The following is an 18,867-nucleotide window of genomic DNA, read 5'->3' on the forward strand; positions in this document are numbered from 1 at the left end:
TATCTTCCTTTTTGCTCCCCATTTTCTGACGTCTGTTTCTCTCCCCCTCCTCTTTTGTTCGTGCAATGTCAAACACCAGTAAATAAGCTCGGCAAAGAATATTCTCGAGCACTAAGAAGCTGAGGCCTAATGAAAAGTAACCTTCAGCTTTGGGGAGCAAAGAACAGCACTGAAACAACTGTAGGCTGCAAGATGGTAAGTGAAGCAGATGGCAGGCAATGGTGGGGAACATCAAAGGGAACAGAACAATTTCAATTAGACATCACTGCTCTGAAGCCGTTTAGGGCTGCAGGAGCAAGAGGTATTTTGCTAACCTGGGATTAAAATGGTCTTCTAAAGTTCAGCAATATAAAATAATGACAACAACAACTTGTATTTATATCGTGCCTTTAACGTCGTAAAACATCTCAAGGCGCTTCACAGGAGTGTTATAAGACAAAAAATTTGACACTGAGCCACATAGGGAGAAAATACGGCAGGTGACGAAAAGCTTGGTCAAAGAGGTAGGTTTTAAGGAGCGTCTTAAAGGAGGAAAGAGAGGTAGCGAGACAGAAGTGTTTCGGGAAGGAATGCCAGAGCTTAGGACCCAGGCAACAGAAGGCAAGGCCACCAATGGTTGAGTGATTATAATCAGGGATGGTCAAGAGGGCAGAATTAGAGGAGCGCAGATATTTCAGGGGGTTGTGGGGCTGGAGGAGATGAGAGAGATAGGGAGGGGCGAGGCCGTGGAGGGATTTGAAAACAAGGATGAGAATTTTGAAGTCGAGGCGTTGCTTAATCAGGAGCCAATATAGGTCAGTGAGCACAGGGGTGATGGGTGAACGGGACTTGGTGCGAGTTAGGACACGGGCAGCAGAGTTTTGGATGACCTCAAGTTTAAGTAGGAATGAACGTCGGAGACCTGCAAGGAGTGCATTGGAATAGTCAAGCCTACACTGAAGATCGTGGGCACAAGACTCTCCTAAGTCACGTGCAGTTAGGGACAAGATATATTCATATATAGTATACATTCTTAGGTTTGCTTTTGGTTGGTGCATTAACAGAAAACAGTCATCAGATTCAAGCTGAATTTCAAAATTCAGAAGGAGTGTTTTCAAGATAAAATGCTTTTCTCCCTCTTCTTTACCTACTTAGGTTTAAAAAGTCTCCTGTTTGTGAAGCTGAGGAACTGCATGTTTTCTAAATATCCCCTGTAAGATACTCTGTCTCCAAACTCAACATGGAGTTAATGTACAATCCAGGACTCTTAGTGCTGTGCAACCCAAATCCTTTTACGTTGTAGGATAATATTCAGGTAACAGCAGCGTCACCTCATGGCCACAGAAAACCGGTGGGTGGGGGCGAGGTGGTCAGCGGCTGCACTGTAAAGCAGAGGGATGCCAATACCTCTAAATGTAGCAACATCAGGACAGCCAGACACCACTTTTGTTTCTAGCTGTGGGAACCATCACTGGCCCATATAAACCGATCCCAATGAAGTGGGCTGGTGGGTCGCTTTCTTGAACCACTGCAGTCCTTGTGGTGATGGTGCTCCTACTCATTGACCAGTTAGGTAGGGGATCCAGGATTTTCACCCAATGATGAAAGAATGGTGGTATATGATAAAGTTAGGATGATGTATGGCTTGGAAGTGGTGTCCCCATGACATTACTGTGTCAAGAAATGAGTGATGATACATTTTGGAAGGAAAACTAATGAGAGGGTATGTACACTAAACGGTAAAACTTCAAAAGGAGCAGAGACACTTGGGAGGGGGGGTTAGGTACATCAGTGGACGATCAGTTTGTTGGAAGTTGTAAAAAAATTATTTTTAAATGCACATGGGATCCCAGATTTTACAGAAACATTTAGTACAAAAGCAAATAAGTGATGCTGGCTCTATACAAATCACTGGTTTTGCTGCAGTTAGAATATTGTACCCAGTTTTGGGCACCTTACTTTCAAGAAAGGTATTAAGGGCATTGAAAAGCTGCAGAAAAGATTCACTAAGATAATACCAGGAACAACAGGCTTTAGTTATGAGGAAAGAGTAGAGAAACTGGAGCTCCTTTCATTAGAATAAAGACGGTCAAAATTAAATCGGATGGTGGTGTTGACATTTATAAGATAAATCAGGTAAAAAATATTTTCACTGGTCAATGAGTTCATAAATAGAGGGCAAAATTTATCATCAAATGAATGAAGATAGATTTTTTTTATGCAGAGCTTTTCGGACATGGAATGCCTTGCCAGAAACCGTGGTAGATGCAGAATCCATAATATAACTTTTAAAAGGAAAATTTGAAAAGGAAAACTTAAAAGGTATGGGGAAAGGGTAGGGGAATAGGACTGTATGGATTGCTTTCAGAAAGCTGGCACAGGCACAATGGGCCAAATGGTCTCTTTCTGTGCCTACACAGAAACTGTAACTACACTTAAAAAATACTCATATGAGGAGCTCTTACTCAATTCTGAAATGTGATAAGCCACTATAGAAATGCAAGTCTTTATTAGCCATATTATACCATCTAATAACTATTGCAGTGTGCCTGAAATTATCTGAATTTCAGGCTCAGTTGGTTACACACTCACCTCTGAGTCAGAAGGTTGCGGGTTCAAGTCCCACTCCAGAGAAGAAGCCACAGAAGAAATGTAAAAATGTTAACTCATTTTATATCCAACAAGATAATCAATCCCCTAAATTTTTTTAATGTGATGAGATTTACGCTTGTGCATTATCACCACTAAACTGTGCACACACAGGAATGGCAATTTAAATGTGTACTCCAATGAGATATAATCACAGCAAATCCAATAAATATGAATCCTCCTTGGCAGAGTTTAAAAAAAATCTTCCTTATAACCACAATAAAGAGAAAATATTTCATGAAAGTGCAATATTAGGGAAGATAAGAATGCATGTCTAATCAACTGTTCATGTGTTGGTCTAATGTTCTATTATAGAGAATTTCATATATAACTTGGTATCTCACTAAAAAAGCAACCTTGCAATGCTTTATTAGTCAACTGATTGAATGCATGCATTCAATTAGTTCACAAAAGCTTTCAATATACTTCAGGGGTTTTGCAAGACTGTGCACAGCTCTAGGGAAGAGACAAGAAAATGGAAAAAAGCAGGCCTGGTATCTTTTTGAAGTTATTCCTTTAAATAATCTCAGCAAAAAAAAAGTCCCATCAAAAAATGTTCCATCATTCATCAAAAGTCCTTCCATGTAAACCACTACTCACTCTCCATCTTACACCTTTTTTGTTCTGTCCCAAGACCCTCACCAACTTTCTTTTTTTTTTGGGGGGGGGGGGGCGGTTGCAGGGATAGATAGCTCATAACTGTGCCTTAGTGGGACCAATTAAGCGCTAAGTGCACCCTCATTTCATTGTATGAAGGTGGCAATGGCAGTAAGGCAATCCTGGGCATTCAGTTAATAAATAAAAGCTACCCAAGCTTCACTTATGGTTTAGATATCAGCTGAAATCCACAACTGTTAACCACCTTGCAGATTCCTGTTATCTATCCATTTTCTTCAGTGCTTTAAGTGGCCCCAGCTGCTCACTGAATGGCATTTGTCTGCATCAGCTTTATGTGCAATTAGTTCTTGGTCTCCTTCCAAGACCTCAATGAATCAACTCTCTTACCCAAACTGATTCATTGCTTGCAAACTGCAAGAAATTAAAATGTGTGAAAGGTTTTATCAACTTCTACAGTATGCAATCTGTAATGCAAAGGAAACCAAATCTCTATCTGTAACTTTTGAAAATTACACACTTAAATGGTAGAATAATTTACACAAAATTGTGACTCAGCAGGAATAATAAATATGAGGAAGTATATTTACTTAAAAAAATTATTTTCTTTCACAAGTTCATTTATATATAATCCTCACCTTTGCCATTTATACATTGATATTCCTATAATAAAGCCAGGCTCCTTTGCTGCCAAACCTGCTCCATCTATACTGCATGGATTAAGCAACAAGAATAACTGCACGTATGCAGGATTCTGGTATTCACAATTAGTACAAAGCTCCGTTAGCAACCTTGGCAGGAAGGTCCTACAATGGGGGAAGGTGCATATATGCCACCCAATATGAGAACATACCAATTCCTCCTGAATTTCACTTTCGGTCATACAATACCAAAAAACAAGAGCCTGAATAAATTTCCATGCTGCAATTGATCCAGTATAACAACTAGAACTGACAATGCAAATGTAGTCCAGTTAACTTTGCTGCTATCTGGACTCTCGTACCCCAAAGCAAGAAAACTGGCACTAGTTGATTTTTGGGTAGCTAAGGGAAGCAAGTTGTACTACAAGTGTCAGAGCATGCACAGTGGTGTTTTATAAGTTTTAGATGAAATATGAAGCAGACCAAGCCAAGTGTTAGTAAATGTTTAAATGCTATTTTACTGCTCTTGCACTGTAACAGCATTGCATGCACACGCATATATTAGCTGCTGCTCTGGACCATTACTTCTATCACCTTTGTTTTCACCCCTCCGAATATCTCCTCCTTTGGCTCAGTGTTAATTTTTGTCTGATTACACTACTGAGACACACCGTAGGACATTTTTCTACATTAAAAGGTGCTGTATAAATGCAAGTTGTTGCTGTTAGACTGACCTGTACTGCACCCATTCAAGTTTTTGCAGGTTGTGCACAGGACTTGGTTTTGGACTATCTAGTGGAACAAAAAACATTTTTTTTTATAAACAAAGTTTAAGAAATGTGCAAGATTTCCAAATAATACGTATATCCTAGTATTTTTTCTGCAGGATGGTATTTTCAAAAATGATTAAAATAGCAGATTGGCGAGTGCACTGGATTAGACACTGGGCCCTCACTTCTGAAATGGATTCAATTTCAGCCCTGACCAGATGAAACTTTCTTCTGCTGGTTTTAAGGGTCCATGTGATGCAAGTTAGGGCAGTCTCAATTCAGTTTCTAACAGGCATGGGTCCACAGTACAAAACTGATTTGTAAATCAGCACTAAACTAGCAATTTCAATCAGTGAGGCTACAGGATGTTTGGTGCAGGAAGTGAATGAAATGTCAGTGATGCAGTAGGGAATATTCTAGAGGTGAGGCTGATGCATATTATTGAAGCAGAGTATAACTTGCTTTACTTGACCTGGGAGTCCTTGATGCTGATGTGAGCGCCCAAACTGGAAGAGATTTAATTTACCAGCACCATCAGTCCTCATTCTGATTAACACAAAATTCACCGAAGGCAATTAAAAAAATACAATTCCAATGTACATATCGAGCAGAATCATTGTAGACACACACTGCTACTAACTGTACTTATGTTAAGATTTTTTGACACTAGCTTATGCTGCAGTAAATTTATGGTTTTTATACACCAGAATGCACAAAATCACTTTTATTCATTAGCTGCTTGTAAAAAAAAAGGAAACAAATGGATAACCACCCAAGTAGGTATTATTTGTAAGTAATAATTGAAATTACCACCTCTTATTAAGGATGCTTCAGAATATGCTCTGTTAATATGAGCCAGAAATAGTCTACATCGCTATCACACTGAGGAAAAAGTTAATAATGCAACACAAGCTTGTGGTTTTTAAACTGAAGTAAAATAAATGAAACTGGAATTGTAAAATGCAGTCAGCAATATGATGGTATGTCGCTGATTGATTGTGCTATTGCACTCAGTTATTACGATAGCTATCTCCTCAAAACATGACTCATTTGTATGGACTTCAAAGCAAATTTCTCGAACACTTTATCCCAGAAAGTTTACATTGAACTGTTTCTGCACTGTAAATACAATCGGCCCAAGCCGGTGTTTATGCTCCACACGAGCCTCCTCCCACCCTTCATCTAACCCCATCAACATATTAGTACCACATAAAAGGCTGGTTAACAAAATTGAGGCTCACGGAATAGGAGGGTCAGTGTCAGCTTGGATAAGAAATTGGCTTAAGGACAGAAAACAGCAAGTTGTGGTAAATGGTTGTTTTTCAGACTGGAGGATGGTAGACAGTGGTGTTCCCCAAGGGTCAGTGCTGGGGTCACTTTTTTTTTGAAAAATGACTTGGATATTGGAATAGATTAAAATTTCAAAATTTGTCAATGATACCAAACTTGGAGGTGTGGCAAACAGTGAGGATGATACCAATCGACTGCAACAGGACAGATAGGCTAGCAGAATGGGCAGACAAGTGGCAGATGGAATTTAATAGAGAAGTGTGAGGTGATGCATTTTGGCAGAAGGGCTAGGGAGAGGCAATATACACTTAATGGCACAGTTCTAAAGACTATGCAGGGACAGAGGGACCTGGGGGTTCATGTGCATAGATCTTTGAAGGTGGCAGGACATAGAGAGTGTGATTGGCAAAGCTGTACGCTTCAGAGACATGGACCATGTACAGCAGGCACCTCAAAGCACTGGAGAGGTACCACCAACGCTGCCTCCACAAGATCCTGCAAATCCATTGGCAGGATAGGCGCACCAATGTCAGTGTTCTCGCTCAGGCCAACATCCCCAGCATTGAAGCTTTGACCACGCTTGATCAGCTCCGGTGGACAGGCCACATTGTTCGCATGCCCGATACGAGACTCCCAAAACAAGCGCTCTACTCAGAGCTCCGACACAGCAAGAGAGCCCCAGGTGGGCAGAGGAAATGCTTCAAGGACACCCTCAAAACCTCCTTGAAAAAGTGCAACATCCCCACCGACACCTGGGAATCCCTGGCCTAAGACCGCACAAAGTGGAGGAGAAGCATCCGGGAAGACGCCGAACACCTCGAGTCTCTTCGCCGGGAGCAAGCAGAAGCCAAGCGCAAACAGCGAAAGGAGCACACGTCAACCCAAGCACCCCACCCCTTCAACCACCTTCTGCCTCACCTGTGACAGAGACTGTCGGTCCCGCATTGAACTCATCAGTCACCTGAGAACTCATTTTTAGTGCGGAAGCAAGTCATCCTTGGTTCCGAGGGACTGCTTAAGATGATGATATGGGATCTTGGGCTTCATAAATAGAGGTATTGAGTACAAAAGCAGGGAAGTTATGCTGAACCTTTATAAAACTCGGGTTAGGCCACAACTAGAGTATCGCGTCCAGTTCTGGTCACCACACTTTAGGAAGGTCCTTGAGATGGTGCAGAGGAGATTTACCAGAATGGTTCCAGGGATGAGGGATTTTAGCTACAAGGTTAGGTTGGAGAAGCTGGGGTTGTTATCCGTGGAGCAAAGGAGTTTGAGGGGAGATTTGATAGAGGTGTACAAGATTATGATGGGTTTGGATAGGCTAGATGGGGCAAGGCTGTTCCCATTAGTTGGTGGTACAAGGACTAGGGGACACAGATTTAAGGTTTTGGGCAAGAGATACAGGTGGGATGAGAGGAAGAACTTTTTTACACAGCGAGTGGTGAGGACCTGGAACTCGCTGCCGATGAGGGTGGTGGAAGCAGAGACGATCAATTATTTCAAAAGGAAATTGGACAGGCACTTGAGGGAAATAAACTTCCAGGCCTATGAGGATACAATGCAGGAAAGGGACTGACTGGATTGCACTAGAGAGCCGGCGTGGACTCAATGGGCTGCATGGCCTCCTTCTGTGCCATAATGACTATGACTATATCCTTCTATTCCTTTCTCCTGCATGTGTTTATCTAGCTTCACCTTAAATGTATCTGGGCTAGTCGCCTCAACTACTCTGTTTAGTATTGAGTTCCACATTCTAACCACTCTCTGGGTAAAGAAGTTTCTCCTGAATTCCCTATTGGATTTAGTAGTGACTTATCTTATATTTATGGCCCTAGTTCTGGTTTCACCTGCAAGTTGGAAACATCTCTAATGCTACCCTATCAAACCCTTTCATAATCTTAAAGACTATCAGGTCACCCCTCAACCTTCTCTTTTCTAGAGAAAAGAGCCCCAGCCTGTTCAATCTTTCCTGTAAGGTATAACCTCCAGTTCTGGCATCATCTTAATAAATCTTTTTTGCACCTTCTATAGTGCCTCTATGTCCTTATAATATGGAGGCCAGAACTGTGCACAGTACACCAAGTGTGGTCTAACCAAGGTTCCATACAAGTTTAATACATCTTCTCTGCTTTTAAATTCTATCCCTCTAGAAATGAACCCCAGTGCTTGGTTTGCCTTTATGGCCTTATTAACGTGCGCCACTACTTTTAATGATTTGTGCATCTGTATCCTCTGATCCTTCTGCTCCTCTACCCCAATTAGACACTTAATTTTCAAGACATATGTGGCCTCCTTATCCTTCCCACCAAAATGTACCACCTCACACTTATCTAATTTGTGAATTACACACCCATTCTGCAAGTTTATTAATGTCTTCCTGTATTTTCTCGCAGTCCTCTGCATTAACTACACCCCCCAATTTGGAGTTGTCTTGTACTTCTGATCAGAGTCCAAATCGTTTATGTAAATAGTGAATAACATGGTCCCAGCACCGACGCTTGTGAAACTCCACTTCCCACCTTTTGCCAGTCTGAGTAACTACCTTTAACCCCTACTCTGTTTTCTGTTTTGTAGCCAGCCTGCTATTCATTGTTACTTCTCTCCTGACTCTACATGTTCAGATATTACTGATAGTAATAAACACTAGACATTATTATTGTGGGAGCGAAAGTCCGCATTAACGGAGTACCTCAAATTTTCTTTCTGGGCAGTCTTTGGGATCAGCACATGATGTAAAACAGCTTTCTGCTGAGCATGTGTTGTAAATTGTGTAAACAGGCCTAGAAACAAGGATATCTTCACAGGAAAGTAAAATAGTAGAATGTGCAAGTCATTCAGCCATATCTGTAATGGTCTGGAATGTGTCAGCTTGGTCACTTGTGTTTAGGGGAATGGGAAGAGTTTATGATGGCTAGCAGGTCGCTTGTGTTTATGGAAGTACATATTTGTTTAGTTCATATTATTCTGTTGGCATTTGTGTGTATCTTTGATGTACTATGATTTATTGGTAGTATGCATGGAATGTAGTGATCGAAAGGTAAGGAATGGTATTGGATGTGTGGGTGAACCACTGTTCAACAGCTCATACTGGAATGGTGTAGTATGGAAAGACCTGAGCTCTCATACTAGTTTTGTGAAGTATGAAAAGATGTGTGCACTCATACTGGTTGTAGATGGTATGAGGTTTCAATAAAGACTGATCCTGCATTGCTACAACTGAGTGCATGTGTAATCTGGCGTTTAAAGTAACAAGAAAGCAGTCCAACAACTATTAGCAACACTATTACTGATAATGTACAGTGTTAGACATCCAGTTATTAGTTACTCAATTATATTTAATTACCCATCTTCATTGTCTACAGAACACACAAATGTCATTGCAGCAACTAACTCCAATCTTTAATCATATTGATTAACAGTTAGCAACCACCACTACTATCAATGCATATCAGAATTGCTCCAACTCCAGTACTGAATGCTTACTAAGCCCAGTCAAGTTCACAAGCTGGACCTTTGCACTCCTTTTGTGTTCAGATCATGCGGATAAAAAAAATGTCTTGTAATGTTAAAAAACAGCAGCCAATACAAAACTGGTAGTGTCCAAGTACAAGAGTCATTAACTGCTATGCATTTACTTATTTTTTTTCTTTAAAAAAACTATAACCGCCATTTAGAATCAAAATTTGACAACACAGAAGACCACTGAATCCATTGCACCTGCACTGGTGTTCTGAAAGGGCCATCTATTTAGTCCTATTTATCTGCCCTTTTCCCATATGCTAAAATTTTTCTCCTTCAAATATTTATCCACTTGCCTCTTAAAAGTTACTATGGATTCAGCTTCCACCATAGGAAATGGAATTCCCTACCAGAAACTAACAACCCTCTACGCAAATAAAATAATTCTCATAACCTTTGCTTTTATATTTATTTTAAATTTATGCCCGAGTTACCGATTCACTAACCAGTGGAACTTGTTTTTCCCCTATTAACCTGATCAAAACCCCTCAATTTTGAGCAATATCAATAGATTTTCTGAAAAGCCTATTTCTATGCTGTAGATCGACAAACTACCCAGACCCGCCCGTCTTGACCTGGACCCGAATTCACCTACAATTGCTAAAGTATGGAAACACTGGTATCATACCTTCAGCAACTTCCTCAGGTGTGTGGTGAGAATGTTCCTGATAAATTAGAGATACTTGCCAATTATGTATCTCATGTGTTTGACTATATCGAAGACTGTATAGGCTATGACTCCGCTATCCTAATATTACAGCGACTATATGTTAAGGCCCCAAACAACATTTTTGCTCGGCATCTACTGGCTACAACTCGACAACAACCCAGGGAATCACTTGATGAATTCCTTCAGAAACTTCGCAGGCTCAGCAAGGATTGTAATCTTAAAGCTGTCACAGCTGAGCAGTACCAGGAGGAGTTAATTTGTGATTCCTTTATTGATGGGATTGCATCTCCCTTCATACGCCAGCGTCTGTTGGAGAATAAAACCCTCGAGTTACAGGCTGCCTATGACCAGGCATGTTCCCTGGACTTAGCAAAGAGGAATGCAGATACCTATCTTTTACCTCATGCATGGGCTGCTGCTATCACTTTTAATGACTTCTTCGATAGGTCTCGGTCGGAAGCCCTCACTGATGATGACTCTAACCTAGCAGCATCTTGGCAATCTGGAAGGAAGTGTTTCTTCTGTGGAGGGGTGTTCAATTATAGGAAATTTTGTCCTGCTCGTAACGCAACCTGCAATCATTGCAGCAAGAAAGGCCACTTTTCTAAGGTATACCGGTCGAGAGCTCCTGTTAATTTTGCAGTTACTATCTATAAAACTGCTCCTCCCCCAAGAGCCATGACTAAGGTTATAGCTGCTATCTATGAAACAGCTCCTCCCCCAAGAACCACTACTAAGGTTACAGCTGTCAAGGGTAAAATTGCTCCTCCTCCCATCACAGCTGTTTTTCCCCAAAGTCTGTCCCATGCAGCCACGAAGGTTTCGGTATATGGACACATTTTGAGCACACTAATTGACTCATGCAGCTCTGACAGCTTCATTAGTGAGCGGGCTGTCAGTAAGTTAAAACTGCGTATTTACCCCTCAGACAGGGAAATTGCAATGGCTCCAACGACACTGACCACCAACTCTTCCGGCTTTTGTCTTGTCGACCTTATTCTCAATGGCCGCACTTATTTCTCCACCCGGCTCGGGGGGGCTCAAAAACCTATGCAGTGATGTGCTCCTGGGACAGGATTTCCAGAAACAACACAAAAGACTCACTTTCGAGTTTGGAGGGTCAATGCCGAAGCTTACTATTTCCAAAGCACCGTTTTGTGCGCTTTCGGCGGCTTTGCTTGACGAGCCCTCCTTGTTTGCCAATCTTTCCCCCCCGATGCAAGCCCATAGTCACTTAATCACAACGTTTCAGCCAAGATGATCGATCCTTTATCGAGGTAGAAATCTCTCGCCTTCTAGCTGACGGTATCATTGAGCCATGTTCATCTCCCTGGCGGGCTCAAGTCGTCGTTGTTAAAAATCCTCTGAAGTAACACAAGAAATGTCTTTGCATCGATTACTCGCAAACTGTTAACTAGTATACCAACCTGGATGCCTACCCACTACCACGCATCGATGATATGGTCAATAACCTTGCCAACTACAAGGTGTTTTCAACTTTTGATTTAAAGAGCGCATATCATCAAGTACCGTTAAAGGACTCTGACAAAAAGTATACGGCCTTTGAGGCCAATGGTCGACTTTACCAGTTTTGTCGCCTTCCATTTGGGGTCACCAATGGGGTGGCCATCTTTCAACGGGCAATGGATAGCCAAGTCAAACTTAACGGACACTTTTCCATATCTGGATAATATCACCATAGCTGGTCATGAACAGAAGGAGCATGATGCCAATCTCCAGAAATTTTTTGACGTTCTCCGTCGTCGCAACTTAACCTTAAATGAGTCCAAATCTGTGAAATCAGTACCAGTCAACATCCTCGGCTACTGGGTGGGCAACGGTGTCATCAAACCGGATCCAGAGCGAATTCGTCCACTTCAAGAGCTCCCTCCCCCTATGAATCTCGGCTCTCTTCGTCGGGCACTCGGCATGTTCGCCTATTATGCAAAGTGGATACCCACTTCTCCGACAAGATCCAGCACCTGCTTCACGCTAAGTCATTTCCATTGGAGGCAATGGCTATTTCAGCTTTCAACCTCCTCAAGCGACAACTGGAAAAAGCCACGCTTCGTTCCATTGATGAAAATCTTCCTTTCGTGGTCGAGTGCAATGCATCGGAGGTGGCGATCTCTGATACCTTGAATCAAGGTGGTCGACCCGTTGCATTTCTGTGCAGAACTCTGCAAGGTAGCGAGCTCCATTATCCTCCTGTCGAGAAGGAGGCTACTGCCATCATCGAAGCTGTACGTAAATGGAGTCATTTTCTCGCTCGTTACCATTTCACACTTATAACCGATCAGCGGTCCGTGGCCTTTATGCTGGATAACCGGAAATGCACTAAGATCAAGAATAACAAAATACAACTCTGGAGGATGGAGCTGGCCGCCTTTGGATACACCATACATTATTGACCCGGCAAAGAGAATGTGGCCCCGGATACCCTCACGCAGGCATTCTGCTCTTCTATGTCAACTTCAACTCTTGCGGATCTTCATACTGACTTATGCCATCCTGGCATTACCCGTATGTTGCACTGTATGCGATCTAAAAATCTCCCATTTTCTACGGAAGATGTGAAAAGAACATGCTCCTCCTGTAGAATTTGTGCGGAATTAAAACCGCAATTCTTCCGTCCATCGGATGGCTCGCTCATACATGCTATGCAGCGACTCAGCATTGACTTTAAAGGGCTATTGCCTTCCTCAACACGAAACACCTACTTACTTACTATGGCGGACGAATATTCACGCTTTCCCTTTGCTTTCCCCTGTCCCAATATGCTTACTTCTAGAGTGATCAAATGCTTTGATCAAGTCTTTTCCCTTTGCGGTACGGCCAATTTCATCCACTCTGATCGGGGTCCCTCCTTCATGTCAAGCGAACTCAAAAAAGTTATCTTTCCCAACGGGGAATCGGCACAAGTAAAACGACACCATACCATCCCATCGGTAACGGACAGGTTGAGAGATACAACGCTATCATTTAGAACGCTGTTCATCTCGCACGGAAGTCACGCAACCTGCCAGACCAGCAGTGGGAAACTATGCTCCCTGACGTGTTGCATTCCACCAGGTCTCTTCTTTCTACGTCCACCAATGTCACGCCTCACGAGCGATTCTTCAGCTTCCAGCGTCGCTCCACTCATGGGACGTCTCTACCATCACGGTTGGTAGCTCCCGGCCCCAAAGATTCGTCCGATCTTCCAAAAACGATCCCCTCGTCGACGAGGTGGAACTCACGGACGTTAATCCCACATACGCGCACGTGCGGTACCCTGATGGCCGGGAGTCCACCGTTTCGCTCCGAGATCTGGCTCCCTGTCCAACCGGTCCCACGGACCCAACTGATAGAGGGACCCACGGTAATGATGCCGACACTCTGCGCTCTTTTGAAGATGACGCCCTACCTGGGACATCAAGAGATCTGCCGGCTACCCCACCAGATCCACTTAGGGAGCCGAGCGCTCCCCGTGGGATGGCCACCCGAAGCCAGGACGCCAGTCAATCCCCGGCTATCAAACAAGATGAAGCCAGCTCTGCGCCTGTGGGGACCCGCACCCGGAGTCACAATCTCCCCAGTCTCCCTCAGGTCGATCAAGGCGACACGGGCCCTGTCGATCTACCAGTACGGATCAAGCGGCCCAGGGACCAAGACGTGGTCCAGGGAGACGTGCCTTCCAGCCATAAACAAAGATCTAAAAGACTGCGGCTATTTGTGGTTCGCCTAATCCGTTAGGAGGAAGTCGTCAGACTTCCAAACCTTTTAGGCAGGATGTTATAAATCTCATCATGAAAAAACGACTCATGAAATAACACTGGACGGCCAGCTGGTGGCGCTGTCCAAGGAGTATAAATACTCGGGAGTGGGCCCAGCTTGTCCAGGGACATTTTGTAAGACAGGAACTAGTGAAGTACAACTAGACCTCCATGTTCTGAAACAAGTTGATTAAAGCCTTGCTTTACACTCGAACCAAGTGCGTAGTAGGTTTTATTACGTCACTATGCACTTTAATTTCATTAACAAGCCTTTTGTGACATCTTACCATTTTGAAAATTCATGTGCAGAACATCCACAACAACGTCTCAAGGCGCTTCACAAGAGCGTTAACAGAAAAAAATTGATACTGAGCCACATCAGGATGTATTAGGACAGGTGGCCAAAATCTTGGTCAAAGAGGTAGGTTTTAAGGAGCACTTTAAAGAAGGAGGTGTAGAGAGGTTTAGGGAGAAAATTACAGAGCATAGGGCCTAGACAGCTGAAGGCACGGCCACCAACAGAGGGGCAAAAAAAAAATCAGGAATGCACAAGAGGCCAGAATTGGAGGAACGCAGAGTTCTCAGGAGGGTTGTAGGGCTGAAAGAGGTTGGAGTTAGGGAGGGGTAAGGCTATGAAGGGATTCCAACATAAAGATGAGAATTTAAAAAAGAGGCATTGCTAGACCAGGAGCCAATGTAGGTCAGCAAGTACAAGGGTGATGGGTGAACAGGGCTTAGAGAGAGTCAGGATACAGGCAGCAGAGATTTAGTTGAGCTCAAATTTAGGGAGGTTGGAAGATGGGAGGCTGGCCAGGAGAGCATTGGAATAGTGGAGTCTGGAGGAAACGCAAGCATTGATGAGGGTTTCAGCAGATGAGCTGAGGCAGGGGCGGAGATGGCTGATACTACGGAGGTGGAAGTAGGCGGTTTTAGTGATCAAGAGGATATGGAGCCAGAAGCTCAGGGTCAAATAGGACAGCAAGATTGCGAACAGTCTGGTCCAGCCACAGACAGTAGCCAGGGAGGGGGATGGAATCAGTGGTTAGGGAACAGCATTTGTGACGGGGACCCAAGACAATGGATTTAAAGTCAATCCACTGCATTTCCTTTACCAATACGTTCCATTGTAAATTTTCATTTGTTAGACATGCTATGTCTTTTATAAATCCCTACGGGCTGTTGTTAATTAACCCATGTCTTTCCAAGTGATATTAATTTTGCCCATAACGTGGCCTCTAGAAGCTTACCCACTGAAGTTAGGCTGACTGGTCAATAATTATCTGGATTATCCATTCCTTCTTTCTTAAACAGAGGTGTTATATCTGGCACAGCTTCCCTAACCAAGGAGGTTTGAAAGATTGTAATCAGACCCTCTGCTGTTTCCCCTGACTTTCCTCAATCTTCCAGGATGCGTGCCATCCGAGTCTGGTCACTTTTCTACTTTTGAGTTCCACCAACTTTTTCAGTACTATTTCTTTATCTATATAGTTATCTAATTGCTCCACATCTCCCTCTTGCACTCTCATTCCCACGACCACTCTTCTGTGAAAACCGAGGCAAAAGATTCATTTTGTTTCTCTACTGTTCTTTCATCCTCTAAGGGAAGATTTCTTTTTCCATCTTTAATCAACAATATTCTTTTGTGAACTATTCTTTTTCTTTTTGTGTGCTCCCTTCATAGCCCCACTTTTCATTGCACAGTGAATTAAAATTTGTTAGATTTAAGACCTGCTATTTCAGAGATGCAGAAAATTAATTTAAATGTTTAGTACCCCTTTTACATCATTAGAGATAGACTGCGCTAGAGTTCACTTTCAGCATGAACAGTCACAAGCATTACATGGGCTGACTCAACTACATTTCTCAATTTCTTATTCTAATGTAGCATTATATTGGCAGACTCAAAATTCGGAGGGCATAGACTGACAAGTCAAGTCAAATGTCTAACAGTCCAACCACAATGCATTGTTTCTTATTGTTCACAGAAACATAGAAGATAGGAGCAGGAGTAGGCCATTCGGCCCCTCGAGCCTGCTCCGCCATTCAATGAGATCATGGTTGATCATCCAATTTCAGTACCCTGTTACTGCCTTCTCTCCATATCCCTTGATCCCTTTAGCCTTAAAAAATATATCCAACTCCTTGAATATATTTAATGAATTGGCCTCTACTGCCTTCTTTGCCAGAGAATTCCACAGGTTCACCACTCTCTGGGTGAAGAAATTCCTCCTCATCTCTGTCATAAATGGCTTACCCCTTATCCTTAGAATGTGGCCCCTGGTTCTGGACTCCCCGACCATTGGGAACATCCTTCCAGCATCTAGTCTGTCTAGTCCTGTTAGAATTTTATAAGTTTCGATGAGATCCCCTCTCATTCTTCTAAACTCCAGCGAACACAAGCCCAATCGACCCAATCTCTCCTCATACGTCATTCCTGCCATCCCAGCTATCAGTCTGGTGAATCTTCGCTGCACTCCTTCCATGGCAAGGACATCATTCCTCAGATAAGGCGACCAAAACTGCACACAATACTCAAGGTGTGGTCTCACCAAGGCCCTGTACAACTGCAGCAAGACACCCTTGCTCCTGTACTCAAACCCTCTCGCTACAAAGGCCAACATACCATTTGCCTTCTTAACCGCCTGCTGCACCTGCATGCTTACCTTCAGCGACTGGTGCACCAGGATGCCCAGGTCTCGTTGCACTTCCCCTTCTCCCAATCTATTGCCATGTAGATAATAATCTGCCTTCCTGTTTTTGACACCAAAGTGGATCACCTCGCATTTATCCACGTTATATTGCATCTGCCATGCTTCTGCCCAATCACCCAACCTGTCCAAATCATCCTGGAGTTTCTCGGCATCCTCCTCACAGCACACACGCCCACCCAGCTTTGTGTCGTCTGCAAACTTGGAGATATTACATCAAGTTCCCTCGTCCAGATCATTAATATATATTGTGAATAGCTGGGGTCCAAGGACCGATCCCTGCGGTACCCCACTAGTCAGAGCCGTTTATTCCAACTCTTGGCTTTCTGTCTGCCAACCAGTTCTCTATCCAAGTCAATACCTTGCCCCCATCCCATGTGCCTTAATTTTACACGGGACCTTATCGAAAGCCTTTTGAAAATCCAAATACACCACATCCACTGGTTCTCCCTTATCTATTTTACCAGTTACCTCCTCAAAAAATTCCAGTAGATTAGTCAAGCACGATTTACCTTTTGTAAAGCCATGTTGACTTTGTCCGATCCAGTCACTTTTTTCCCCCCAAGTGCTCTGCTATTACATCCTTTATAATGGACTCTAGCATTTTCCCCACTACCGATGTCAGGCTTACCGGTCTGTAATTCCCCGTTTTCTCTCTACCATCCTTTTTGAACAGTGGGGTAACATTAGCTACCCGCCAATCCATGGGTACTGTTCCAGAGTCTATCGAATGTTGGAAGATGACCAGCAATGCATCTACTATTTCTAGGGCCACTTCCTTAAGTACCCTAGGATGTATTTCCCTAACACCATTTCCCTACAAATACTGATTTCTATCAGTTCCTCCCTTTCATTAGACCCTATGTTTCCTGACATCTTTGGGAAGTTATTTGTGTCCTCCTTTGTGAAGACAGAACCAAAGTATGTATTTAATTGGTCTGCCATTTCTTTGTTCCCCATTATAAATTCCCCTGATTCTGACTGCAAGGGACATACGCTTGACTTCACCAATCTTTTTCTCTTCACATATCTATAAAAGCTTTTACAGTCAGTTTTTATGTTCCTGCAAGCTTACTCTCATACTCTCTTTTCCCCCTCTTAATTAATCCCTTTGTCCTCCTTTGTTGGATCCTAAACTGCTCCCAATCCTCAGGTTTACTGCTTTTTCTGGCCAATTTATATGTCCTCTCCTTGGATCTTATGCTATCCCTAATTTCCCGTTAGCCACGGTTGAGTCACCTTTTTTGTTTTATTTTTATGCCAAACTGGGATGAACAAATTCTGTAGTTCATCCATGCGATCTTTGAATGTTTGCCATTGCCCATCCACCGTCAACCCTTTGAGTGGCATTCCCCAATCAATCCTACCCAACTCGCACCTCATACCATCGTAGTCTCCTTTATTTAAATTCAGGACCCTAGTCTCTGAGTCAACTATTTCACACTCCATCTTAATGAAGAATTCCATCATATTATGATCGCTCCGCCCCAAGGGGCCTCGCACAACAGGATTGCTAATTACTCCTTTCTCATTACATAATGCCCAGTCTAAGATGGCCTGATCTCTAGTTGGTTCCTCGACATATTGGTCCAGGAACACATCCCGTATACACTCCAGGAATTGCTCCTCCACAGTATTGTTACTAATTTCGTTAGCCCAATCTATATGTAGATTAAAGTCACCCATGATGACTGCTGTGCCCTTATTGCACGCTTCTCTAATTTCCTGTTTAATGCCATCCCCGACCTCGGCATTACTGTTTGGAGGTCTATATACCACTCCCACTAACGTTTTCTGCCCCTTGGTATTTCTCAGTTCAACCCATACAAATTCCACATCATCAGAGCTAATATCCTTCCTTTCAATTGTGTTAATCCCCTCTTTAACCAGCAATGCTACCCCACCAGAATTAAACGTAAATCTGAGGAAACCACTAGATCGCTGAACTAGACTTAACCCAAAATATTTTTTTTTTTTAAATCCAGTTTTAAAGTTTCATTACCAATTTTGCACCATAGCAAACCATGAAATACCAAGACTTATTTGAATATGGGCTAAACTGAACCACATTCATTGATTTCTCACTCTACACAATACCACATCCTTTCAATTTATAGTATGGGAAATTTTGCTGAAGAGCAGTTGATTTTTCTATAAAGTTTATTTAACCAGGGTAAGGCTCATGTCAACTGCGAGTTATTGGATTTGTAAATTAGCTTGTTGATAATAGTATCCTAGCTTTTCGTACTCAGTAGTACAAGTAAAAATGCC

General features: G+C 42.9%; 1 protein-coding gene across 8 annotated transcripts in view; it reads right to left on the reverse strand.

The window, feature by feature from the left end:
- The window catches only part of fbxw7 (F-box and WD repeat domain containing 7), a 632,150-nt gene that overhangs the window by 390,618 nt on the left and 222,665 nt on the right, over positions 1–18,867 (reverse strand). For 6 of the 8 annotated variants that reach the window (XM_086011771.1, XM_086011760.1, XM_086011776.1 and 3 more), the window contains exon 2: positions 4,619–4,676. The exons of 1 other annotated variant lie outside the window; for it this stretch is intronic. In XM_086011771.1, the coding sequence (XP_085867897.1) occupies positions 4,619–4,633 (15 nt within the window). In that variant the 5' untranslated portion in view covers positions 4,634–4,676. Of the gene's footprint in view, positions 1–2,571; positions 2,588–4,618; positions 4,677–18,867 lie in introns of those variants that run through there. One more of the 8 variants, XM_086011792.1, reaches the window with a different exon arrangement.

This window comes from Somniosus microcephalus, chromosome 2 (assembly GCF_052327205.1).
Source record: "Somniosus microcephalus isolate GS21.2 chromosome 2, FLI_Smic_1.0, whole genome shotgun sequence".
Lineage (NCBI taxonomy): Eukaryota > Metazoa > Chordata > Chondrichthyes > Squaliformes > Somniosidae > Somniosus > Somniosus microcephalus.